This window comes from Pantherophis guttatus, chromosome 9 (assembly GCF_059756535.1).
Source record: "Pantherophis guttatus breed Tessera chromosome 9, ASM5975653v1, whole genome shotgun sequence".
In the NCBI taxonomy this organism is placed as follows: Eukaryota; Metazoa; Chordata; class Lepidosauria; order Squamata; family Colubridae; genus Pantherophis; species Pantherophis guttatus.
In genome coordinates, this window is record NC_142071.1 from 1570995 (window position 1) to 1597500 (window position 26506).

A 26506-nucleotide genomic window follows, 5' to 3' on the forward strand; every position below is an offset into this window, starting at 1 on the left:
GCAGCTGGTCTTAATAACCAGCTTAATAACAGGGTGCCTTAAACCCCTGTACTACCAAGGCTCTTTTGTCTTTCCCTTCCTTTTTACTGTCCATTCCCATGCCCATTCGTTACTTTCTCAATTCCTCCCCCTTGCATTTTAGGGCAGGATGCCAGCGAAGTCATGTATGCTGAAGATGATAGGCCTGACATTGACGGTGAGTTCGAGTCTCGCCTTTGGCATGAAGCCAATTGGGTTCTTGATCTTGATCTGTCCTTCTCTCTCAGCCCTAAGAAGCTGCCGAAAGCAAACCACTTCCAAAATCTTGCCGACTGCAGGGACTTGTCCAGGCAATTGCCAGGAATCAAAAACTGACTTTAAGACACCCACACCCACAAACACAATGGTAGAAAACCCTAGGAGCTTCAGATGTATCCAAGTGGGCGATATCACCAAGACAGATAAGCACTTGGCTACAAGCCTCCGGATGCATAAGATCTTAACTGGCAAGTCTCTACTGGCTTTTGAGAAGGTTGGTGTCTCACCCATATTTTCTTGTTTAGCTGCAGCTGTTTCTAGGATGTGGGTGATCCACCCGGCATAGGCGGAAGCTGAGATCGGAATCACGCAACCAGATTACTCCTCGAGATAATCCACGGACGTGAAAGTTGGACTTTGAAGAAGCCCCAAAGGGAAAGTATTGACACCTCTGAACATTGGTGTTGGAGAAGACTCCTGAGAAGATACCAGCATAGTGGACAGCCAAGAAAACAAGCTCATGGATCATTGAATAAATTCTCCCAGACTTCATCTTGGAGGCCCAGATGGTCAAGCTCAGATTATCCTACTTTAGACACCTTGTGTGAAGACCCAGCTCTCTGGAGAAGGCTCTGATGCTGGGAAGGATGAAAGGAAAGAGGAGAGGAGGACAGCCAGCAGCAAAGTAGATTAACTCACTTTCAGTGGCATTGAATGCACCATTGGAAAACCTAAAGGACCAGATGAGGGAAAAGATCTATGAGATCATTGAGAGCCAAATGCTACTTCATGACAGATCCTGAACAAAAGATCAGCAACAAAAGAACACTCAACGTGGAGTCCCAATTTAGAAACAACATCATTCTAATTAAGATGTATTTTTAGGATTACACTTCCAACAGTGTGAGCGTGTCTGTTGTGTAAAATTGCCTGCCTGTTTTGGTTTTGCTCTTCTTCACTTCTCAAGGGAGGAAGGACGGAGGAAGGAGGGAAGGAAGGAAGGATGGGGGAGGGAGGGAGGAAGGAAGGATGGGGGAGGGAGGGAGAGAAGAGGGATGGAAGGAAGGATGGGGGAGGGAGGGAGACAGGAAGAAAGGACAGAGGGAGGGAGAGAAGAGGGATGGAAGGAAGGATGGGGGAGGGAGGGAGACAGGAAGAAAGGACAGAGGGAGGGAGAGAAGAGGGACAGAAGGAAGGATGGAGGAGGGAGAGGAAGGAAGGAAGAATCTGTTTGGCGGTTTTCTGCAGAAGTGCCATTCCCTATTTCCTCCATGTCCCCTTTGAACAACTTGGGGAGAGAAATGACTCACAGCATACAACCAGAGAGTACCAATCTGGCACTTCATGAGACGTATGGAAGCCCTGGAGACTGGCACCCCCACCCTTTTCCATGTACATTTCCTCCGTGACCCCAACACTGCTGGACGGGATGTGAGGGATGCAAGCCAGCTCAGATCATCTCCACCACCACCGGCCCAAACCAACATCTGGCTGCCTCTCCCTCCTCCCTCCGGCCTGCTTATTTTTTCCCCAACCAAGTCAGCTGCTGCCATCTTCCCCAAAATATGGGACCCCCCAGGGATAAAGCAGAGGGGCAGAGACACAAATTGGGGACGAGCCCTTGAAGGGCTCCTGGAGGGAAAAACCCAGCTTCACTCTTTACTCCCTTCTACCCGGTGCGGTGGCCCCACCCTGCTCCATCCCACGAGCTGGAAAGCAGCACGAAGGGCCTTGTCATCAGGAGGCATCAAACCTGTCCGGCCGGTTTTTGTGTCTTCCTCCCCCCCCACCCTTCCCCAAACTTCTTTGGAAGTGGAAGCTGTTCGGCAGGAGGTAGACTTGCTCAGTGGAAGGTGGAGAAGCACCCGGCAGAAGTGGTCCTAAGCACTCTTCTTCTTCTTGTTGTCTTCTCCTGGGCAAGCTGGACTTGGGGCCTGGAAGAAGATCTACAGGGCTGGAAAAGCTGGTTCCTCTGGTTGGTTGGCAGGAAGGAAGAAAAGGCCTTGCTTTCCCCAGGGTCCTCTACCTTGCTAGAGTGTCTGGGGATAAGGCCCCCTTGTGAAACAAAGCTAGTCTTGGACCCTCCTGGAGTCTGGAATGGGACATGTGCTCCTCTTCTTCCTGGCCCTTGCCTTTGTCCACCGAGATTTGGTCCACTCACAGCAGTGCTCCTCAGAAGGAAACCTTCTCTTGATCCTCCAGTTTGCCGATGTGGGTGCTGATCAGCGTATTCCTGCTCAACACCAACCTCCTGGACCTCTGGATCCCCTCTATCACCTTGTCCACAGTTACCTGGATGTGGTCCAACAAAACCCTTTCCCTACAGGTAAGTCACTCTTCGTCTTGTTGATAGGTTTGGTCCGAGTGCTCTGAATGGGGGGTGGGATGGATGTGGTTGTGCGCTCTCAGGAGCAGCTTAATGAGCAGAACTGGGCGAGTGAAGCTTTTGATAGCATGGAGATCAGCCTGCTAGAACTTTTAACAGATTAACAGAGTTGGAAGGGACCTTGTAGGTCATGTAGTCCAACTCCCTCCCCCCTTCCCAAGCAGGAGACCCTACACCATTTCTGACAGTCTTTTCTTGAAAGCTTCCAGTGATGAAGCTCCCACAACTTCTGAAGGCAACTTCTGTTCCATGGGTTGATAGTTCTCATGGGTTGTTGAATCTCTCCTGGATCAGTTTCCATCCATTATTCCTTGTCCTGCCCTCAGATGCTTTGGAAAATAGCTTGACCCCTTCCTCCTCTCTGTGGCAGCCCCTCCAATATTACTATCCTGTCTCCACTGGTCCTTCTCTTCACTGGACGAGCCAGACCGAGTTCCTGCAACCGTTCATCGTGTGTTTTAGCCTCCAGTCCCCTAATCCTCTTTCTTACTCTTCTCTGCACTCTTTCTAGAGTCTCAACATCTTTTGGCCAAAACTGGATGCAGGATTCTAGGTGGGGTCTTTATAGGCTTCATAGAGTTTTATAGTATTAGAACCTCACTTGATCTTGATTGTTTCCCTCTGTTAAGGCAATTTAGTATTGCGTTGGCTTTTTTGGCTTGGGGATTGTCGATCTAAAAGGCACAAGATCTTCTCTCTCTGTGTGTGTGTGTGACAAGGGTCGGTGCAGAGAAGAGCAATGAAGATGATAAGGGATCTGCAGGCTAAATCTTACCATGAGTGCTTCAGGGAATTGCCTATGTCTAGTGACTCTAGTCTATCGAAAAGAAGGACTAGGGGTGGCATGATAGCAATCTTGCAGTACTTGAGAGGCTGCTGCAGAAAAAAAAAAAAGGCACAGAGGGAAAGAGAAGAAGCAATAGGTAGAAACTCATCACTCCAAGCTAGAACCAAGAAGAAATTTCCTGATCATGAGGACAATTCATCAGTGGAATCGTTTGTGGGTGCTTCACCACTGGAGGTTTTCAAGAAGAGATTGGACAGCCATTTGGACAGCTGGTTTAAGTGAAGGGTTGGACTAGAAGACCTCCAAGGTCCCTTCCATGGGTCTAAGAACGTATCTACAAAACCTTTGGGAAGCAATTTCTGTGGGCAGTTCCAGTTTGCCAGCTAATTCCTCCTATATCTTACAGAAGACCATTCTAGAACTATTCCTTCTCAGACTGGCTTGTATTTTGCATTGTCTTGCTAACTTGCAAATAAATTCACATGTTGTGCTGAGCTAAAACTTTACACATCACATTAAGGCTTGGTTCAGTCAGTGTGTAAATTCAACTTGAAAATTCTTTGCCAGGGGTGTTTTCAAGATTTCCCTTCAAATGATATTTGCATTCTTCCTCTCTCAAAATACAAGCATATTGTAGACTTCCTTAGGGGATTTTTTCCCTCCCTAAATGGAAGCTTCCCACCTTCCATTAGGAAGATGGAAAGCTTTTAATGTAGTTTAAGCTTCCTTTAATCCTACTTCCTGGTGCTTAATAAACATCTTTCTTTTCTTAGTTTTGAGAAAGGACAGAGTGATGTATTCAATTATATTCAAATATATGTTACAAATTAATATTGCAAGTTTTTAATGATATATTTATTTTGTCATATGTAAGCCAGCAGCCTCTAATGATAGACTTGGCAGGATAGAAACATATTACGTAATGAAACAGAATTCAGAATGTTTAAAAATAATATTTTGTTTCCAAACAATTTGGGGAATATGTTATACTTGCATGTCTAAAAATTTTGCAATATTTTGTTATGAGGACAGAGCACAAGTTGTTAAATAGTTCAGTCCTATTTTTCTGAATAATTGCGGGAAAGAAAAGCTGTACCTGTTTTGTACATTAATATCCATGTTATATTGCATCTACAGACATAAAACAAATTAATGAATTACTATATTTCATTCTCTTTCAATATCCCCAGCATTATGGGACTGAGGGACCATAAAAATGGATAGCTTGGGAGCACCGCCATGCTACAAGATCCAAAACATTCATTTAACAGATGTTTTTAACTGGCTTTTCCAGATAAATATAAAACCCAGCACAAGATACTTTAAAATGCGAATAATGGGCACATGAAAGCAACGAAGTAGGCATAGGTAATCTTTAGAAACTGGAAGGTATGCCAATCACCAGAATGATGCCAAGTTAGGCACATTGAGAGGTCCAGGTTTCTGGGCTCTTTGGAAAGCAGTGCTGGTCACCAACCCCAACTTCCCAGGGGGTGCAGCCATGTTACTCCCCTTTTTCACATCACTTGAGGGATCCTCTCCAGGCGCTGGAAGAGTTCCTGCAGCCAAAGGAGACTCTGGAAGAGAAGTGACCCTGTATTGAGCTGAAGGCAGTCCTTGCTCTCCCTCCGTGAAGCAAACAGCATTGCCTCCACAGAAGAAAGTCCTTCTTGAGCTAAAGAAGAGCAACCTATGATTTAGGTCTCACTTGGAGGGACCTCTGAAGTCCTCAGAGAAGGTGATCTGATGATCAGGAGATCAACCTGGCATCTCAGGTTGTCTAGCTTTGATAAGTATCTTAGGTAATTAACTTTGGCAATAATTGCCTTCTGCCACTCCGTCTGTTCCTGCTTCCTCCTCATTTCCTTAATGCAGCCTTACTCAAGAGTAGAACTTGCACAAGAAATCCATGGAAGTTGGGGAGAAGCGCAATGCTCTGCCCCAGGGGTGAAATCCAGCAGGTTATGACAGGTTCTGGAGAACCGGTATCGGAAAATTTGAGCAGTTCGGAGAACCGGCAAATACCACCTCTGGCTGGCCCCAGAGTGGGGAGGGAATGGAGATTTTGCAGTATCCTTCCCCTGCCATGCCCACCAAGCCACGCCCACAGAACTAGTAGTAAAAAAATTTGGATTTCACCACTGCTCTGCCCCAATCTTCCGTTGGCCCATTCATTTAAGAGCCTTGGTAGTACAGTGATCTAAGGCACCCTGTTATTAAGCTGGTTATTAAGACCAGATGCCTGCAATTACTGCAGGTTCGAATCTCGCCAAGGCTCAAGGTTGACTCAGCCTTCCATCCTTTCTAAGGTAGGTGAAATGAGGACCCAGTTTGTGGGGGCAATAAGCTGACTTTGTATAAATATACAAAAGGATGAAGGCTATTGCTTAGCACATTGTAAGCCGCCCTGAGTCTCTGGAGAAGGGCGGCATATAAATCAAATAAATAAATAAATAAATAAATAAATAAATAAATAAAGAAAGAAAGAAAGAAAGAAAGAAAGAAAGAAAGAAAGAAAGAAGGTACAATCACAAGAGAAGAGGGGGTCTCTTTCTTTCTGCTTTTAAAATAGCCTTGTTTTATTCCACAGAGCTGTTGAAGGATGTCCTGAATGAGCCACCAACTGCTACAACTTCTCAGGTGAAATAGTGAGCCTGGAAGAGTGGAATGCCCCCCACCCCCTCTGTTTCTTCAGGGGTCTGGGTTGGCTGTCACAACGCAGCACCTACAACAATCCTCCCTCATCTCTCAAAGTGCTGGATTGCAGCTCCTAAAATTCCCGGAAGACAGATGTTTGGAAATTCTGCGAGATAAATGCTCAGCACACCTGGGAATCTCCCCATTTGGCTGCCTGAGAATTTTGTTTATAGAGAACGACTTGTACCTGAATGCTAGGAAATATATGAATGGGAAATATCTGACAGGGTTGATATTTAGTAAAGATTTGGCATTAGTAAATGGGTGTACTGGGTAAGGGACAATAAAAGATTTTGAGGAAATTGGAATGCTTTTTTTTTTTAGATTTAGATTTAGATTTTTTTTTAGTTCCCCCTCTTTTTCCCAACCAGCAACCCTGTGAGGTCGGTTGAGCTGAGACTGAGAACTGATTTAAAGTCATCCAGCTGACTTTCAGGTTTAAGACGGGACTAGAACTCCCAGTCTCCTGGTGATCGGCCCAAAGTCACCCAGCTGGGTTTCAAGCCCAAAGCAGGGCTAGTTTTTAGTCTCCCAGTTTTTAGTCTTGTATCTAACTACTACACCAAACTGGTTATTACATTTAAATTAGATAGAGCTGCTTCTGTTCCTTGGAAGAGGTCATCAGAGGAGGTCTCCATCTCCTGATTTCTAGGCCACCAAGGCTCGGAATCAACCTTCAAATATTATTTAATTTAATGGACTGGGGAGATGGGTAAGAGAAATCATTCTCTAAAGCAGAGGTCTTCAAACTTGGCAGCTTTAAGACTTGTGGACTTCAACTCCCAGAATTCTCCAGCCAGCATGCTTTAAAACAGAGGTCTTCAAACTTGGCAGCTTTAAGACTTGTGGACTTCAACTCCCAGAATTCTCCAGCCAGCTGGAGAATTCTGGGAGTTGAAGTCCACAAGTCTTAAAGCTGCCAAGTTTGAAGACCTCTGCTCTAAAGAAGATGATGACGACGACGATGATGATGATGATTTCATTTTCCTTGCTCCACAGATCCTTCGATACCAGGCAGGATATCTTGTTTGCGCTGCAATTGCAATTCTCTATTTTGTGACGGTGCCCCTGGTCGGACTGAGCCTTTGCTGCTTCCAGAAAAACCGGCGCTGCGGAGGACGGATCAAGGCCTACCGTCGCTCTCTGCTCTGCCAACGGAACCTTCTCATGGTTTGCCTGCTCTTCACCACCCTCATCATCCTGTGAGTGTGAGAGGCTGAGCCAGATCCGTGATGGATCCCGTCTTGTGGTCCCCATAGAGATGTGGGGATCGGGATGGACAGGAAGGGGATCCAGCACATGAGCCCGACAGAGATGCTAAAACTCTAAATTGAAAGCCAAGAAATGATGCAGGAAAAGTCAAATGAAATAGCAATCCAGGATTCTCAAACCTGGCAACTTTAAGACATGTGGACTTCGAGAATTCCCCAGCCAGCATAGGTACTGTAACTCATACCTGTAAAACATTTTTTCATTCTGCAAAACATACCTAATACTCCTTTCTCTCCAATTTTCCCCAAGAAAATATTTTCCAGCCTAGAATAGCCCCACATTGAGATAAATTTAACAAATAAATAAATAAGTAAACAAACAACAAATCTGTGGGCTGAGAGAGTGAATAACTGATCCAGACAGTTTCCATACTTAAGGCAGGATTAGAACTCGCTGTCTCTTGCTTTCCAGGCCAGCACCTCAATCTTACACCAAGGTTGTAGTCCACATGGCTAAAAGTCACCAAATTTGAGAAGCACTGGTTTCTGAGAGGGATCTAGTCTTGAAGTCTAGGAAATCTAGAAATCTAGTCTTGAAATCCTCTCTTTTCTGTAATGTCTATGCCATGAGCCGTGGTGGCACAGTGGTTAGAATGTAGTACTGCAGGCTACTCAGACTACTTCTGCTGACTGCTGGCTGCCTGCAATTTGGCAGTCAAGTTTCACCAGGCTTCAGGTTGACTCAGCCTTCCCTCCTTCTGAGGTGGGTAAAACGAGGATCCAGATTGTTGAGGGGGAAGAGGCTGATTCTGTAAACCTCTTAGAGAGTGCTGTAAAAGCATTGTGAAGCGGTATATAAGTCTAAGTGCTATTACTACCTTCCTTCCTTCCTTCCTTCCTTCCTTCCTTCCTTCCTTCCTTCCTTCCTTCCTTCCTTCCTTCCTTCCTTCCTTCCTTCCTGTTAGAATGCAGTATTTCAGGCTAATTCTGCTGACTGCCAGGAGTTCGATCCTGACCGGCTCAAGGTTGACTCAGCCTTCCATCCTTCCAAGGTCGATCAAATGAGGACTCAGATTGTTGGGGGCCAAAGGCTGACTCTGTAAACCACTTAGAGAGGGCTGTAAACCACTGTAAAGCGGCATATAAATCTAAGTGCTATTGCTATCTTCCTTCCTCCCTCCCTCCCTCCCTCCCTCCCTCCCTCCCTCCTTCCTTCCTTCCTTCCTTCCTTCCTTCCTTCCTTCCTTCCTTCCTTCCTTCCTTCCTTCCTTCCTCCCTTATTCCCTTTCTCCTTCCTAGTACCACAGTGGCTAGAAGGCACAATTGCTGGCTGACTCTGCCCACTGCCAGGAGTTCGATCCTGACCGGCTCAAGGTTGACTCAGCCTTCCATCCTTCCAAGGTTGATCAAACGAGGACCCAGATTGTTGGGGACAATAGGCTGACTCTGTAAACCGCTTAGAGAGGGCTGTAAAGCGGTATATAAGTCTTAAGTGCTATTGCTGTGGCTATTTTCCACCAGGGGTTGTGTCATCTGTGCTTTTGCTGCCAACCAGAAGGTGAAAGAGGCGGTGGATCCTGGCGCCCGAGATGCACTCAACACCCTGAGGACATTGAGGAACCATCTGAATGGGATTCCTCGAGTGAGTTGACTCTGAAAAAACCCAGGGGACCAATCAGTTCAAAGACATCATCGTTTCCACTTCATGCTAAATATTTTGGCATGAGGCAACTCAGGGCGTCCAGGCTGTGTTCGTTCCACATCGTTAAGCAAGTTGAATTTGACCCGAGGGCAAGAGATTGGGGAAAGGGCCATGGAGTGAGGCCAGGGGTGCAGGTTTCATTTTTTTTTAATCGGGAGTGAAAAAAGAGCCTTGGTGGCGCAGCAGACTAAAGTGCCCGTTAAGTAGCACCAGCTGCCTGCAATTACTGCGAGTTCAAATCTCACCAGGCTGAAGGTTGACTCAGCCTTCCATCCTTCCGAGGTAGGTAAAATGAGGACCCGGATTGTGGGGGCAATAAGCTGACTTTGTATATAAAAAAAAAGAACACCGCTTAGGGGGGCCCGAAAGCCCTACTAAGCAGGTACATACAAAAGTATGAAGCCGCCCTGAGTCTCCGGAGAAGGGCGGCATATAAATCGAACCAATAAATAAATAAATAAATAAATAAATAAATAAATAAATAAATAAATAAATAAATAAATAAATAAGACATTATTTGGGAAGGAGAAATCATGGAAGGCCATGCTAATTGTGGGGGGAGGTTTGAAAAGAATGTTTTTACCCATTGTTAAATGGAAATGTGGGATTTCATCTGCAGCTGGGTTTTATAAAGTTATCCTTAGAATACGGATGGTCGACGCCATTTGTGGGGGGAAAAAATAATAATCTACAAATGGTCATTAAAAAATGTGGATTTTCATTTTGGCTCCAATATTTATCCTGGAAACAGAGGCTTTGGAAGGAAGGTCAATGATTTGGAAAGGAACTCAGTTGTAAAAAAAAAAAAAACAACAGAAGGATGAAACTTCCTAGGGCCATTCACCCCCTTTATTACCATGTAACTACAAGGTTACTACTCAAGGCAAACCACTCCAGGCCTGAAAGGATCAAGGGTCGCCCCTGGGGTCAAAAAAAAATGAAGACATTGGCTGTTTCCATCACCTTAAAAAAACCAGCAGAGTTTTGACAACTGCCATGGATTTTATAGCCACGTGTTTCTGATCCCTTTGAGAAAAGCCACTTCTAGATCAAGTCTGGCGATCCAGAAGTGAAGCTTGTTCATGCTCCAGAGCTTCCGTGCTTTAAGCATTTCCCTGGCACATGCCCAGCGTCACACTGTCACCATGGCGATGCCGTCGGTTGGCAGGTGGTTTTCTAGGCTGCTAACCTCGGCAGCTGCAAAGCAGGGCAGGGAAAATTGGGGGGGGGGGTTTCAGAGCTGAGCCTCATGATGCCAGCAGCCTTTTCAGATTCTGCTGGAAGAGTTTTGTTGCACAAAGGAAGGCTTTGAGATGGGAGCAATGGAGTGTGTGTGAATGGGTGGGACCCAGAAGCTGCCCCTTCTCTTCGAAGTCAGGATAGGCTGCCCCGGGGGTTGGAAAAGGGGGTCAGCCTCACAGCCCCAGGAAGCTCCCATCCTATCTCTCAGTTCCCCATCTAAAAAAGCTTGGGGTTGCAAGGCTGCAGAAAGGGACAGGATTATTTTTTAAACCTTGGCCACTTTAAGATGTGCGGAGTTCAACTCCCAGAATTCCCCAGACAACACAGGTACTGTAATCCTCAACCTATGGCCAGCACTGAGCCCCAAATTTCTGTTGCTAAGCTGTTGTTCAGTGAGATTTGCCCTGTTTTACGACCTTTCTTGCCACGGTTGTTAACCGAATTGCCGAAAGCTGTTCAGCGAATCTGACTTCCCCCATCGACTTTGCTCGTTGTAGGCTGTAGGCTAAATGTCCAACTCTGAAATCTTTACACAGATCTCCCCGTTTTAGGGAACATCAGTTGGCCAAGTTTGCCAAAAGCCCAAAAGAACCAGCTCCAATGTTCAGTCACTCCAGATTTGCTCCTACCTGGGGACAATCCCTCTCCTTTCTGGCTTTCCTGGAGAACTGACTTTTCTCTCTTTTTGCACCACAGGGGCTTCGGCTGACGGTGGAACAGTTTAGAGTCCCCCAAAGGCAGATTCTCGGTGACCTGAACAGTAAGTCCCCTTCTCTTCCGTTGCAGATGTTTGGCGAGAGATTTTTTCCACCAATACAGCCTTTTGTATTTTTAGGTCAGTGCCATAAACATACAACAGGTGCAGCACGGCCCATCTGCCTTTTTGCAAACAAAAATTCAGGTGCTTTTCAAAAGGGAACGGTTCATTTTTGGCCCCGAGTGAATGCTTTGGGCTTGAACGGGAAGAACGGGGGACTAATGCTACAGGAACCGCTGCCGTTCATCCTTTTCCCAACCGCCCGATTTTATTAAAAGGCAGAAGCTTTTCTGAGCTGCAGCTGAGGCGGCTCCCTTTTGGGAAGTGAAAAAGAAAGAGCCATGGAATCGTTTAGCTGAAATATCAAGCGTTCCCTTGGTAAGACAGCCGATCAGATTCCCAGGCTTAAAAATAAAGCAGGAACCTATTATTTTTTTCCAGGACTGGCAGGATTTTATCTCTTTTACAAATGACCGAATTAATGTCCATCACGTTGTAGGGAAACTTTAAAAGGCCTGTTATAAGGTTGTTTAAAGTAATAGCTGTTGTGTGCAATGAGAAGCAATAACAATGCCATAAAAATAGAAAATTGCATCATTTCAAGCAAATACCTACCGCGATAATGCCTAGAAACCTGTGTTTAAAATGATCCAAAATGATATTCACTGTGTGTGTCCTGTCTAGTTCAGTACCTGCATGATACAGCTGGAGAATGAGTTTGGGGGCACGTGGCTTCTGTCCTAAATGAGAGATGGATGGGGGATGCATTTTTCCCCCTCGACTCCCAAAGGTGCTTTTTCAAGCGGCAATTGGATTTTCTGGTTTTTCTTTGAAGACGTTTCGCTTCTCATCCAAGAAGCTTCTTCAGCTCTGACTGAATGGTGGGGAATGGAAGAATTTAAAAGAATGCAAATGACCAGCTGTCTGCAAATAGCATCAATCCTTCCATTCCTCACCATCCAGTCAGAGCTGAAGATACTTCTTGGATGAGAAGCGAAATGTCTTCAAAAAAAAATCCCCCCAGAAAGTCCAGCTGCCTCTTGAAAAAGCACCTTTGGGACAATTATGGATGACTGAGAATCTCTATAGACTTTTCCCCCTGGAGATTTCCCCAAGAAGTGCTCTTGTGCCTTGTAGATATTAGCTGGAACATTGGCAGCACCATTCACTTTCTGCTGAAGGAAACCGTCTCTTCTGCTATGGCTGCCATTAAAAGCAGGGTGCAAGGTAAGGAAAAGTCTTTCCTTCTGCTTTTGCTGTTTTTTTTTTCCTTTCTTTTTCTTAATGCAACACAGTCTTGTAATGGGTAGGAGAAATAATCTTGAGGAACAAGAGGGAGAATGACAACGAAGACAATGGAAGATAAGAGCAATCTGAGTCTTGGGTAGAAACGTAATTTGAGAAAGAGTCTCAAACTTGATTCTCACAAATAAATGAGATAGTTTTTTGTTTTTTTTAATTTGATTTATATGCCGCCCTTCTCCGGAGACTCAGGGTGGCTTACAGTGCGCTAAGCAATAGCCTTCATACTTTTGTATATTTATACAAAGTCAGCTTATTGCCCCCACAACTGGGTCCTCATTTAACCTACCTTAGAAAGGATGGAAGGCTGAATCAACCTTGAGCCTGGTAAGATAGTTATATTAATAACAATGAATAAAAGTTGGAATTAATCTTCATGATTTCTGGTCTGGTCTTCCTTGGAGGGCTGAAAGCAATTTAGCTTAACCTCTTACTGGGATGGGATGAATAGCTTCTTAGTGGGGCTAGGCTGGCTAGGAACTCTGGGAGTTGTAGTTTGACATACCTGCTGAGCATCAGACCAGAGAAAGTAGGTCTGAGTTGGCCATACCAGGATTCACTCAAGGCAGCTCTTTGATAGGGACACATCCCAATTAAAAGACAATGAAATGAGCCATTTAACCGTGGGATATTTTCAGAAAAGACAATTAAAAGGCTGCTGGAGCCATTTGTCATGGGGAAAATAGGGCAGCATCTTCTCGGATACCCCTTGGAGTGAAGGTGGATAAAAGGAGACATTATAGAGATAGGTAAAAACAGGTGCAGAGAGCACTTTCTCTTTCTGTCTCTTTTGCAACTTGGGGGCGCTCATTAAAACTCTAAAGAGAGATGCCAGACAGAGATAAATGAAAGGGCAGCTTAGAGTTAAGCGAGGAAGTTTGCTGCCATCAGATGTGAGGATAGCCTGGGGGGCGGCCTTGGAAGGAGCTTATTATCTAGATCAGGGCTGCAGGTTACCTACTAACTAAATCAAAGGACTGCACAAGAAGTGCCAGCTGTTAGGAAATAAGTTTTTTTTTGCTTTTCACCTGCCGTCCCGTGCTTGTCAGATCCTTTTAATGCATGCTCGTGTGCCCCCTGGGCCAGAGAGATCCGAAAGGTAGTTTAAAAAAAACCCAAAACCTATCTTGAAGTGGCAGCTGTAGCCATGCCATTAAAGCTCAAGCCCTTTTCAACACGGAGACCATGAGTAGCGCTCCTGTTTCTCTACGAATTCCGTAAGCCTCGTTGTAGAATGGCCACAATCGCAGCTCAGGGTAGCCGATTCCAAGGGGAGCTATAAACACCGGAGCTCTTAGAAGGAAAAACTAATGCAGGCATTCCTCAACTTGCAACCATTCATTTACTGACTGTTTGTAGTTACGACGGCGCGGAAAAAAGGGGTTTACAACCGTTTTTCACACTACTGTTCCAGCATTCCCATGGTCACGTGATTAAATTTCGGATGCTTGGCAGCTGACTCATACTTAACGACGGTTGCAGTGTCCCGGGGTCTTGTGATCTCCTTTTTCTCCTTTTGTGGAGAAAAAAAATACACTTAACAAATGTTTCGCTTAGTAGCGGAACTTTGGGGCTCATTTGCGGTCATAATTTGAGGATGGGATCAGGATTATTAGCTTTACTTGCGTAACTTGCTTCAATTCGTATTGATTCCTGATTCCAGAGAATATTTTAGATAACTTTCTTTACTCTTTTTGATTTTACTAACCTGAATAAGTTGGTGTCATCAGCAAAGTAGGCGGAGGGCTGGAGAGGAGGGAGTTAAAAAAGTGAAGATGTCAGGTGCAACTACTGCACCAGTAGTCCTTGACTCACAACAATTCATTTAGCGACTGTCTGAATTTACAACAGCCCTGAAAACATTATTTATGACCATTTTTTCACACTTATGACCATTGCGGCAAGCAAAATCAATGGGGAAGCCAGATTCTATTCACAACCGTGTTACTAATTGAACAACTGCAGTGATTCGCTTAACGACTGGCAAGGAAGTTCATAAAATGGGACAAAACCCGCCTAGCAACTTTCTCGCTTAGTAGCAGGCTCAGTTGTGGTTATAAGTCACGGATTACCTGCAGGGGTTAATTTGCTAGCGTGGAATTTGTTATAGCTTTGCACGAAAACATCCGGACATCCCATCTCCTGGGTGACTTTTCTCTTTAAGACCTAGAGAACTCCCTGCACCACTTACGTACGATTCACAGGACCGTCCACGCCCTGATCCGGGACCAGGATGAGCTGGCATTGACGCTGAAGGATCAGAAGCAAAGCCTCACTTCCCTCCTGGAAGAGCCCCGCTGCACGTACTGCATGGGGGCCCTCAGCAGAGCTCAGGATCTGAAGTTGGGGGCCGACTTCCAAAATGTAAGACAATCCGGATCATGACGGCACCTGAACGGAAATGGCGCATCAATCCAAAACTTTCTTGGAAAAATTAACTGGTTAAGGAAGATGCTTATTTATTTTGCTTTAATTTATATGCCGCCCTTCTCCGGAGACTCAGGGCGGCTTACAATGCGTTAAGCAATAGCCTTCATACTTTTGTATATTTTATACAAAGTCAGCTTATTGCCCCCACAATCTGGGTCCTCATTTTACCTACCTTAGAAAGGACGGAAGGCTGAGTCAACCTTGAGCCTGGTGAGATTTGAACTTGCGGTAATTGCAGGCAGCTGAATGTTAATAACAGTGCTTTAGTCCAAAATTTTTATTTTTCTCAACACACAAATTACATCTTTTTGGAACAGAGCCCTGATCCGGTCATCAATTTATACAATTTTTTATCATATTTAACAACATTTTATATATATTCTATTTTGCTATAATACTTATTTCTTAATCTTAAATCACCTATCTCAACTAATACCATCTTAAAAAGATTTACTCAAATGTACTTAATCAAAACAATTACCCTTCTATTAAACCCCCCTTAAAACTTAATTCAATTAATACCTCATAGTACATTTCACAATTCTTACCCTAAATCCTCACCATTAACAATACTTAATCTTAAATCACCTATCTCCCCTATTACCATCTTATAAAAAGTTTACTCTTATTTATTTAATCAAAACAATTACCCTTCTATTAACCCGTGGAAAACTGGGCATGACAGATTGTGAGTGACTGTCCAGTCTCTTCTTAAAAACTTCCAGTGAAGAAGCAACCACAATTTCTGAAATTCTACTGGTTAATTGTCTTCACTGTTAGGAAATTTCTCCTTTAATTCCAGGTTGCTTCTCTCCTTGCTTAGTTTCCATCCATTGTTTCTTGTCCTGCCTTCAGGTGTTTTGGAAAATAAGATGATCCCTATGACAGCCCCTCAAATACTGGAATATTGCTATCATGTCCCTCCTAGTCCTTCTTTTCACTAGACTGGCCAAACCAAATACTCCAACCATTCTTCATATGTTTTAGTCTCCAGGCCTTTAATCATTTTAGTTGCTCTTCTTTGCACTTTTTCCAAAGTCTCAACATCTTTTTTGTAACGTGGGGACCAAAACTGGACGTAATATACCAGGTGTGGTCTTCCCAAGGCTTTATAAAGAGGTGATTTTGATTCTATTGCTCTGTTTATGCAACCAAGGATTGCATTGGCATTTTTGGCTGCTGCCGCACACCGCTGGCTCCTAGTTAAGCCAGATTTAAGTTCTGATTGCTTTCCATGTCAATACAGTTTTATATATTGTCCCTTTGATCTCGGATCCCAGGGATTAGTCTTTTACAAATCATTTCTTTCTTCAGGTGCCTTCTGTTGAAAGAGTTTTGCAGAATTTGCATGGGCTGCCTCAGACGAATTTCTCTCAAATGATTCACAAAGTAAGTGAGAAAGGGTTCTTGAAGGGGGTCTCCTTTCAGCAAAACGCACGTTCTTGTCTCCAGTTTCATGGTTAAAAATATTATTCTTACGCTTCTAGGCCAACAGCAATTTCAACGCAATTCCACAGTTTACGGTGATGAAAATGGATAAAATTGTTCAAGGTGAGTAAAGTTTTTCCTGGGGGGAAAAAAAAAAACCTGGATTCACACAAGAGCCGAGGTGGTGTAGTGGTTAGAGTGCAGTACTGCAGCTACTTCAGCTGACTGCTAGTTCAGCAGATCAGCGGATCAAATCTCACCGGCTCAAGGTTGACTCAGCCTCCCATCCTTCCGAGGTGGGTAAAATGAGGACCCAGATTGTTAGGGGGCAATATGCTATTTAGTATACTGTCTTTGGTGTAAGCCGCCCAGAGTCCTCGGAGAGTGGGCGGCATAGAAATATGAATAATAAAAAAATAAATAATAAATAAATAATTGGCGTCTGGAGTGTGTCCAAAAAAAAAAAAAAAGTCACATTGTTGGCCAGGAACACGCAATTTGAATCATGATGATGACTATTTGTTAAATTTTGCTGCCTATCTCGCCATGGAGCTAGTCTAGGCGGCTTCCCCTAATAAAAAGGAAGAAAATGAAAGGAATGTAAATAAGAACAGAACTAAAACAATAGAACAATAAAACAAACCGTGAAAAAGGAACACGGCGAGATTAAATATGAATCCTCTCCTTTTTCTTCTGAACTCTGCACTGCATGTAAAAAATGGCGGGGGTTATTTTTTGCAATTGTGTTTGCTCATCTAGCATTTGTAATGTGAACAGAGGCATCGAGGGAGTCCTCATTTAGGGACCAACACTGGGGGAGCAGCAATTTGGTTGTTAAGCGATTGCAAACTAAAACTGCGACTCCTCCTTGATCCGGTGGCTTGATCCAGTGTCTGAGCTCAATTAAAGAAAGATTTCCTTAAAGATTGGCAGTTTGGAAATTCATTTAGTTTTGAGATAGCACTGCAGTCTGACACCGGGCTTCCTTCATTCTTTCCTTTGCTTTTCCGACCTGCACAGGTCATAAATGCGAAGGCTGGTTGTGAAATTACTTTTATCAGCGCTGCCATAACTGTGAACAGTCGCTAAACCAAACAGCTGCTAAATGAGGATTACCTATGCATCTGGAGGAGCACTAATTTTACTAGATTTTACTAATCCAGGGGAAAATGTTAATATATATTGCTAGTATATCCATGTATGATATGCCATAGGCTGAATCCGAAAGGAGAAGGGCGGTATAGAAATCTGAAAAATAAAATAAATAAATAAAATAAATAATTTTCGATGGAGTACCATTTGGGTCAGGCAATTAGATTAAGAACCAGGATGGGTCCAATATCTGGTTTCTGTGGGGCAGCCCATACAAAGCCAGGATAGTGGGGTTACCTTTGTTGGTAAAACATAAATTCAACACAAAAATAGTTTGTCGCGAAAGCGACTGCCTGCGAAGGCTCCTGGATTGGGGCTGATGAAAGGTAAAAACGGAAGCAGTACGTTCCTTCCCATATTTGGTTAGACCAGGTTGCCCTGATAAAGAGCACTGCATCGGGTATGTTTTGGCACGAGGAGGAGCGTGGTGACACTTGCATGGTGGAGGCCATGGATGGTAACCCTTCTCTTTCCTTGCAGAGCTGAAGAAGGACATTGAGAGAGCTGCCCAGAAGGTCCAATTGGTTGCAGATGACTTCCCCATCTCTGACCAGACCCGTCCCATGAGCGAGGCCTTGGCGAAGGCAGAGAACGTTAGCCGGCCTTTCCTGAAGGAGGTGAAGCATTTTGAGACATACAGGTAAAAGAGAGACGTGGGCAGAGCAGATACTTGGCAGACATTTATCAGATAATCTGACAAGAAACCCGACGCTCCTAACGTTTGAAGGGACCGAGAAGGCTAGTGAATGGAGCGGTAATATAATACGGGCAGAGCTACAGCACACATTTGGCCAGCCTGCACAAAGAATTTCCTTTTCCCCTGGTGTTGCAGGAAAGGAGGAGATTTAGGAGGGCTCGGTTTTTTAAGGCATACACTGTTCCTTTCTTTGACTTGAAAACACATTTACCGAAATCATAATAAAGGTGGGATACAAATAAATCTTGTATCCAACCTAGCAGTTCGAAAGCACGTAAAAAATGCAAGTAGATGCAAGGCCTTGTAAGAAGGATTAAAATTTAGCAGGTGAATATCCCTCCCTCGTGGATAGGGGATGCGGTGGCTCAGGGGCTAAGATGCTGAGCTTGTCGATCGAAAGGTCGGCAGTTCAACGGTTCGAATCCCTGGTGCCGCCTAACGGGGTGAGCTCCCGTGACTTGTCCCAGCTTCTGCCAACCTAGCAGTTTGAAAGCAGGTAAAAAATGCAAGTAGAAAAACAGGGACCACCTTTGGTGGGAAGGGAACAGCGTTCCGTGCGCCTTTGGCGTTGAGTCATGCCGGCCACATGACCACGGAGACGTCTTCGGACAGCGCTGGCTCTTCGGCTTTGAAACGGAGATGAGCACCGCCCCCTAGAGTCGGGAACGACTAGCACATCTGTGCAAGGGGAACCTTTACCTTTTACCTTACAAATAAATACATTATCAGACCAGGACTTTGGGTTGGACTATCAGGCTGTCCAAGGAGAAGACCCAAGATTGAGAAAATCATCACGAGAACTTGTAGGAGGACCCCCTGTTGATGCAGAGTTTGTGCATGAAATCCTTCCGTTGACCACAACAGTTCCAAATACTTTTTATATACGCACAAATATTTCAATTGATTTATTATGAGCCATTTTTGACTTGTAGCAACCCCAATGGCAGATCGTCTGTCCCTCACCTCACCTTTCAGGTCTTCCAACCTGGTACCAATTGCCAATATAAATGAGTACAAATGTTAAGAAGGTGTAAATATTTTGCCTTGGGTCGGCCGAAGCAGGAGGTCAGGAAGGTCCCAAAAAGTGACCTTCAACTGTGTGTCCACAGATGACATTGTAAGGTCCCAAAATATGCTTGAGTCACCAGAAGGCCAAAGAGAGAGACTCAAGATGAGGCTTGCAAAAAAAAACCAACAGATTTTATTTATGGCCAAAAACAAAATACTGGGTGGGACTATATCCAGAACATACAGATACAATGCATGCAAGGAGATAGCCACACCTTGGGGAAGGTATGGCGTCCTTTTATACCCTCAGAGACCTCAGCTTAGTACCCAATTCTGGCCTCCTAGTTTAGGTTTGTGTATTCCTTGTTGCCCTGCAACTTCCCAATTATCTTATCTTGTCCTTGAGCATTCCTTTGTTTTCTCAATTGGCCATTTGGCCCCCTGATTCTGCAAGGAATGAGTTTATACAGATCAAAGGTATAAATTAGGGCTGAGCTGTAAATTTTCCCTTGAAGATACTACCATGCTCTTAGATGGCACAAGAAAAACAGGAAGAAGATTGATATGGGTTCAGGTCAAATGGCAGGGACAAATGTTTGACAAATACCAGATACATTACAGAGGCCTAATAAGAGAATATGTTTGTTACAGGAGATAGAAACATAAAGGCATATATGTATTACAGGAACCTAATGGTTACAGAATCTAGTATCCTTATTATTGTTTCCCTTCAACATCTAGATTTTTTTTTTTGACACAAACACCATGATGCCATCCCCTTGCACTCACCCACCCAATTTAAACATTTCTATTTTTTTTTTAAATTTGATTTATATGCCGCCCTTCTCCGGAGACTCAGGGCGGCTTACAATGCGTTAAGCAATAGCCTTCGTACTTTTGTATATTTATACAAAGTCAGCTTATTGCCCCCACAAACCGGGTCCTCATTTAACCTACCTTAGAAAGGATGGAAGGCTGAGTCAACCTTGAGCCTTGGAGAGATTCGAACCAGCAGTAAATTGCAGGCAGCTGGTCTTACTACCACTGTACTACCAAGGCTCTTTCAGTTCAATTTCTAATTGAACTGAAACAGCACACCACGTTTCTGGTGGATGCGTTAAGAGCCTGAAGTTGTCTCCTCCTGATTCCCCATACCTTTTTTTTGTCTTGGCCAGGTGGATTGCAGGTACAATAGCATGCACAGTTATCCTGCTGATTGTCTTCTGTAATGTCCTGGGCCTTTCCTTTGGCACTTACGGGTTGGTTGTGCGAGACGATCCTAGTGACTACGAGAGCCGGGCTGAAGCTGGAGCCAAATTTCTCATCACGTAAGAACTCTTGGATGTCCTCTCTACCAATCAAGGAGGATACTTGTAGCTCAGGGTCGAAATGGAGGCTCCTTGGCCTTCTCTGAGCTCGGTTGTTTTCTTGCAGTCGTTTCGTTAACCACCCGCAACGCTTCCCCACCAGCAATCAGCATCCAGATGAGCACACATTAGCTCCAAGATTAACACCAGACCAACAATCAAGAAACAAACAGTAGCCCTGTGAAGGAATTGCCAAACAAGCCAACAGTAAACAGCCCAATCAAAAAACCTCCAAGACCAACACTGACAGGGCAAGCCACTAGAATATATAGTGTGAGCAAACCCCGTTCCTCCTCCTTCTCCTCCTCCTCCTCCTCCTCCTCCTCCTCCTCCTCCTCCTCCTCCTCCTCCTCCTCCTCCTCCTCCTCCTCCTCTTCTTTCTCCTCCTCCTCCTCCTCCTCTTCTTTCTCCTTCTCCTCCTCCTCCTCCTCCTCTTCTTTCTCCTCCTCCTCCTCTTCTTTCTCCTCCTCCTCCTCCTCTTCTTTCTCCTCCTCCTCCTCCTCCTCCTCCTCTTCTTCTTCTTTTCCTTCTTCTTCTTCTTCTTCCTCCTCCTCCTCCTCCTCTTCTTTCTCCTCCTCCTCCTCCTCCTCCTCCTCCTCCTCCTCCTCCTCCTCCTCCTCTTCTTTCTCCTCCTCCTCCTCCTCTTCCTCCTCCTCCTCTTCTTTCTCCTCCTCCTCCTCCTCCTCCTCCTCCTCCTCCTCCTCCTCCTCTTCTTTCTCCTCCTCCTCCTCCTCCTCCTCCTCCTCCTCCTCCTCCTCCTCCTCCTCCTCCTCCTCCTCCTCCTCCCTTCTAGCACTGATGATGTTCCCTAGTTGGATAACGAAACATCTACAAGAAAACAACCAAGTTCAGGAAGCATTAAGAACCCCTCATGTCATCTCCATGTCCAAATTTGAGGACAGTTGAGGTCCTTCTGCAGAAACAAAACAGTGGGACAAAACAAGGAGGACAGAAGGCGGCTATTTCTAGGTACCTGTCCCTAAGCAGAGATGTCAAATGCTTCCCTCTGGTCAACCTGGCTTCCAGGTTCTTTGGAGGGAGCAACAATCTGACACGTGTTTGTCCGTCTGATTACAGCGGTATCACCTTCAGCTTCCTCTTCTCCTGGATTCTGATTCTCTTGGTCGCCGGCACCTTTCTGATTGGGGGAAACATCCGAACGTCGGTGTGTAAACCTTGGGCCAATGAAGAGATATACAGAGTGAGTCCGTCTGCATGAAAATGAGCAAGTGCGTTTAGGAGTTGTTGGCCTTATTTTAAATGGAGCCTTGCTGTTGTTCCTGTTGTTGTTTTTGTTCTGGAAAAAGTGCGGAGAAGAGCAACAAAGATGATTAGGGGGCTGGAGGCTAAAACATACGAATAACACGGTTGCAGGAATTGGGACATGTCTAATCTAGTGAAAAGAAGGACTAAGGGAGACGACAGCAGCGTTCCAATATTTGAGGGGCTGCCCCATAGAAGAGGAGGGGTCAACCTGTTTTCCAAAGCACCGGAAGGCAAGAAACAATGGCTGGAAATTAATCAAGGAGAGAAGCAACCTGGGATTAAGGAGAAATTTCTTGAAAGCGAGAACAATTAATCAGTGGAACGGTTTGCCTTCGGAACTCGTGGCTTCTGCATCACTGGAGTTTTCAAGAAGAAATTGGACAGACACTTGTCTAGAATACTATAGTTATTTTCGCCTTGGCCAGCTCTGATCCGCACCAGCTGCAAAACCCTTGAAGAAGTGGTGTTGAAATTGTTGTGCTTGGGAGAATCAGTCCGCAAGTGTGTGTGTAGACAACTCTCACTCCCCCCTCCCAATTTTCTGTGTCACACGCCCACTTGCACACAAACAGATATTGTGCAAGCGCATTTTGTCAGGTGCATAAATGTGTTACTTTCTTTTCTGGATGGATGCAGTGCTGAAAGTCTGAACCTTTTTTTTAAAGAAATCCCAGGGAAAGATAAAATAGAAAGAGGACAGATCAGGAGTGAAATGCTACCGGTTCGGCCCGGTTCGGCCGAAGCGGTAGCAGCGACGGTGGTTGGTTGGAGAACCAGTAGCGGCGGTAGCGCGAGGCTCCTCCCATCCGCCCGGATGTTGTTACTTCCAGGTTTTAACCAGGAAGTAACCTGTTTTTTACCCTCTGCACATGCGCAGAAGGCTTTTTTGCACATGAGCAGAGGGTCCAAAATCGCATGTGAGACATGCAAGCATAGCACACGTGCACAGTGCACACTTCCAAACATGTAGGGAAGGTAAGTAGATTTCACCCCTGGTACAGATAATCCTCAATTTATGACCACAATTGAGCCCAATATTTCCATCGCACATAAGAGAGTTGCTAAGTGGAGTTGGGCCTCATTTGACATCTTTTCTTGCCACAGTTAAGTTAGTAACATGGTTCTTAAGGGAGTCTGTCTTCCGTCATTGACTTTGCTTATCAGAAAGCCACAAAAGGTGATCACGTAACCCCGAGACACTGCAACCGTCATAAGTACATCCCAGTTCTTTGCTTAGAGTTGGCCTCCATAGCAGTGGTGGGTTTCAGCAGGTTCTGACCAGTTCTGGAGAACCGGTAGCGGAAATTTTGTGTAGTTCTGAGAACCGGTAGTAAAAATCCTGACTGGCCCCGTCCCCATCTATTCTCTGCCTCCCAAGTCCCAGCTGATTGGGAGGAAATGGGGATTTTGCAGTATCCCTTCCCCTGGAGTGGGGAGGGAATGGAGATTTTACGGTATCCTTTCCCTGGAATGGAGAGGGAATTGGGATTTTGCAGTTACCTTCCCCTGGAGTGGGGAGGGAATGGAAATTTTACAGGATCCTTCCCCTGCCACGCCCACCAAGCCATGCCACGCCCACCAACCACACCCACAGAGCCCACAGTAGTAAAAAATTTTTGAAACCCACCACTGCTCCATAGGCACTGGGTTCCTCCAAGAATCCACCATGTTGTAATGCATCGGCATAGTAGATATGTGGATCTAGCATAGCCTTTTGCAACTGAGAGATGGAAAATCTTGTCGGTGCACCGATAATAACGCGCAATTATTTTTATTATTCAGTTTATCGACACCCCTGGCAACCTCCCGCCTTCCATGAATGCCTCTCAATATCTTGGCTTAAAGCAGAATCTCAACCTCACGTCGGCGTATCAGTGAGTACCCCCCTTTCTCCAAGGGCATCCTTTTGCTAAAGAGATGGGCTGGCTGGCTCCCTCCAGGCCATGCCCTCAATAGGGTTACACAGTACACAATAAGAGAGCTGGAAGGGACCTTGGAGGTCATCTAGTCCAACCCCCACCCAAGCAGGAGACCCTACACCATTTCTGACAGATGGCTGTCCAGTCTCTTCTTGAAAGCCTCCAGCGATGGATCACCCCACACTTCTGGAGGCAAGCTGTTCCATTGATTAATTGTTCCCACTATCAGGAAATTTCTCCTTAATGCTAGGTTGTCTCTCTCTTTGATAAGCTTCCATCCATTGCTTCTTATCATGTCACCCTTGATGCTAGTACGAGGTAACTAAACAGGCAACAGAGAACAAGGACAATGGTTTGGAACGGTCTAAGGCAGTGTTTCTCAACCTTGGAAGCTTGATGATGGGTGGACTTCAACTCCCAGAATCCCCCAGCCAGCGAGTCCACCCATCTTCAAGCTACCAAGGTTGAGAAACACTGGTATAGGGTCACCTGCTTGAGTAGAGGGTTGGACTAGAAGACCTTCAAGGTCCCTTCCAACTCTGTTTATTCTGCCAACCTTCCTTCCTTCCTTCCTTCCTTCCTTCCTTCCTTCCTTCCTTCCTTCCTTCCTTCCTTCCTTCCTTCCTTCCTTCTTTCCTTCCTTCTGTGGAGGTTTTTAAGAAGAGACTGGACAATCATTTGTCTGAAGTGGTGTAGGGTTTCCTGCCTGGTCAGGGGGTTGGACTAGAAGACCTCCAAGGTCCCTTCCTACTCTGTTATTCTATTCCATTCAATAAAGTACTACAGTCCTATTGTCTCAACAATATTTGATTTTAAGCAGGGGTGAAACCCAGCAGGTTCTGACAGGTTCTGGAGAACCGGTAGCGGAAATTTTGAGCAGTTCGGAGAACCGGCAAATACCACCTCTGGCTGGCTCCAGAGTGGGAAGGGAATGGAGATTTTGCAACATCCTTCCCCCAGGAGGGAGCTGGGAATGGAGATTTTGCAGTATCCTTCCCCTGCCATGCCCACCAAGCCACACCCACAGAACCAGTAGTAAAAAAAATTGGATTTCATCACTGATTTTAAGGCTCTGCCTTGCCAGATGAAGGACAGGCAGCCAAAAAGGAAGGCACGCTCTCCTTTCGCCCAACATCTGGTACCCCTAACTTGGCCGAGCCAAACGTCAGGAAGACGAGGGAGGCTGGGAGTTGTGAGTCAACGCTATCTAGGCATCTTGCATAAAGCAGGCAGATTGCAAGCTGATAGGAGGGGTTTTTTCCCCCCTTAATTTCTTTCCGTCTCCTTTCAGGCAGTGCAAGAATGGCGCAGGCCTCTGGGAAGTTCTGCAACTGAAGGACCAATACAGCCTCAGCGAGCATCTCAGCGTTGCCAAGGTAACAAGCCTCTAGCTGCATCCTTGGCTGCCCCCCCTTTTGCAAAGCGAGGCTCGATTCCCCTGGGATCCTTCAGGAGGATCCTAGAAGACAAAAAAGCTCAGCCGTACTTCAGTACTTGGCTTCCAGAGGTTCTCCAGATGTTCCTATCAGTATGGGAAGAAAACCACCGAATTACAGCATCCTACTCTCTCGACTCAAGCAATAAATTAAAAATGCTACAGGCCAGCTTTGTCTGTTGAAACAGCTGAAGATAGTCAGAGAACTTGTTTTGCAAGGCTGGGGTGGAGCTAGAATTTCAGGCAATGTTTCTCCTCATTATATTTAAATATACTCCAGCAGGGCAAGTGGGGAGACCATTGGCCCATTGGCTACCCTTTTTGTAAACTCCAAAAGCTCACAACCTTATTTATGGGGACTTTTGCACTCATAAAGAATGTAGGTCACCTTTCCTGGGAGAATTCATTCGATCTTTATTATTGGAGAATTCTCGACGATTAATTTGCTCTCCCCACAAAAAAAAAAGTGGGGATTTTAATATAATCTTTTCCTGTTCTGTGCACACGTTTTCAGGATCAGCGAGGCTCATGTTCTGAATCTTAGGTACATAACATCAGATTAGGTGGCGGTCTTATACAGTCTTTTTCTTTTTATAAAAGAAAAGTCTCCGCACTATAAAAAAAGATGTTGAGACTCTAGAAAGAGTGCAGAGAAGAGCAACCAAGATGATGAGAGGACTGGAGGCTAAAACATACGATGAACAGTTGCAGGAACTGGGCATGGCTAGTCTAGGGAAGAGAAGGACCAGGGGAGACAGGAGAGCATCTTCCAATATTGGAGGGGCTGCCACAGAGAGGAGGAAGGGGGTCAAGCTATTTTCCAAAGCACCTGAAGGCCAGACAAGGAATAATGGATGGAAACTGAACAAGGAGAGATTCAACCATGAAATAAGGAGAAATTTTCTGAGAGTGAGAGCAATCAACCCATGGAACAGAAGTTGCCTTCAGAAGTTGTGGGAGCTTCATCCCTGGAAGCTTTCAAGAAGAGACTGGACTGCCATCTGTCAGAAATGGTGTAGGGGTCTCCTGCTCGGATGATGGTGGGGGTTGGACTAGATGACCTATAAGGTCCCTTCCAACTCTGTTAATCTGTTAAAACGTATAGTCTAAAAAACCTCTGCCCTAGAACTTGCATTTTATTTGGCTGCCTGTTTGGGAGACGCAGTCCCATCCTTTCAAAGTTTGTTTTTGAGGCAGAATTGTCCACAGAAGGGGGTCAAAAAAAGAGAAAAGCCACAATCATGCAGTCTAAGCCCCTTCCCATTTTTAATAGGCTTAAAAATGGGAAGGGGCCTTAATACTTGGTAGTGATCACCATTGTAACTTTTTTGACCACTTTTCTAGAAACACTTCAGATTGGGGAAGATAATGGGCACCTGTTCTCTTTCTTAGACAGAAAAAGCAGTAAAAACACATCAGAGTGTTATTTCAAGCTGGGAAATGCATGGAAGAAATGATTTAATGCTCAACCTGACCCATTTCC

General features: G+C 45.1%; 1 protein-coding gene across 2 annotated transcripts in view; it reads left to right on the forward strand.

The window, feature by feature from the left end:
- Positions 1-1936: 1936 nt before the first annotated feature.
- PROM2 (prominin 2) overlaps positions 1937-26506 on the forward strand; it is a 37009-nt gene continuing 12439 nt past the window's right edge. For both annotated transcript variants that reach the window (XM_087875782.1, XM_087875783.1), the window contains exons 1-14: positions 1937-2563; positions 6001-6050; positions 7107-7309; positions 8840-8960; positions 10959-11022; positions 12157-12246; positions 14486-14685; positions 16066-16140; positions 16239-16302; positions 17812-17971; positions 20212-20364; positions 21481-21604; positions 23452-23543; positions 24880-24964. In XM_087875782.1, coding sequence (XP_087731908.1) covers positions 2335-2563; positions 6001-6050; positions 7107-7309; positions 8840-8960; positions 10959-11022; positions 12157-12246; positions 14486-14685; positions 16066-16140; positions 16239-16302; positions 17812-17971; positions 20212-20364; positions 21481-21604; positions 23452-23543; positions 24880-24964 — 1710 coding nt within the window. In that variant the 5' untranslated portion in view covers positions 1937-2334. The remainder of the gene's footprint in view (positions 2564-6000; positions 6051-7106; positions 7310-8839; positions 8961-10958; positions 11023-12156; positions 12247-14485; positions 14686-16065; positions 16141-16238; positions 16303-17811; positions 17972-20211; positions 20365-21480; positions 21605-23451; positions 23544-24879; positions 24965-26506) is intronic.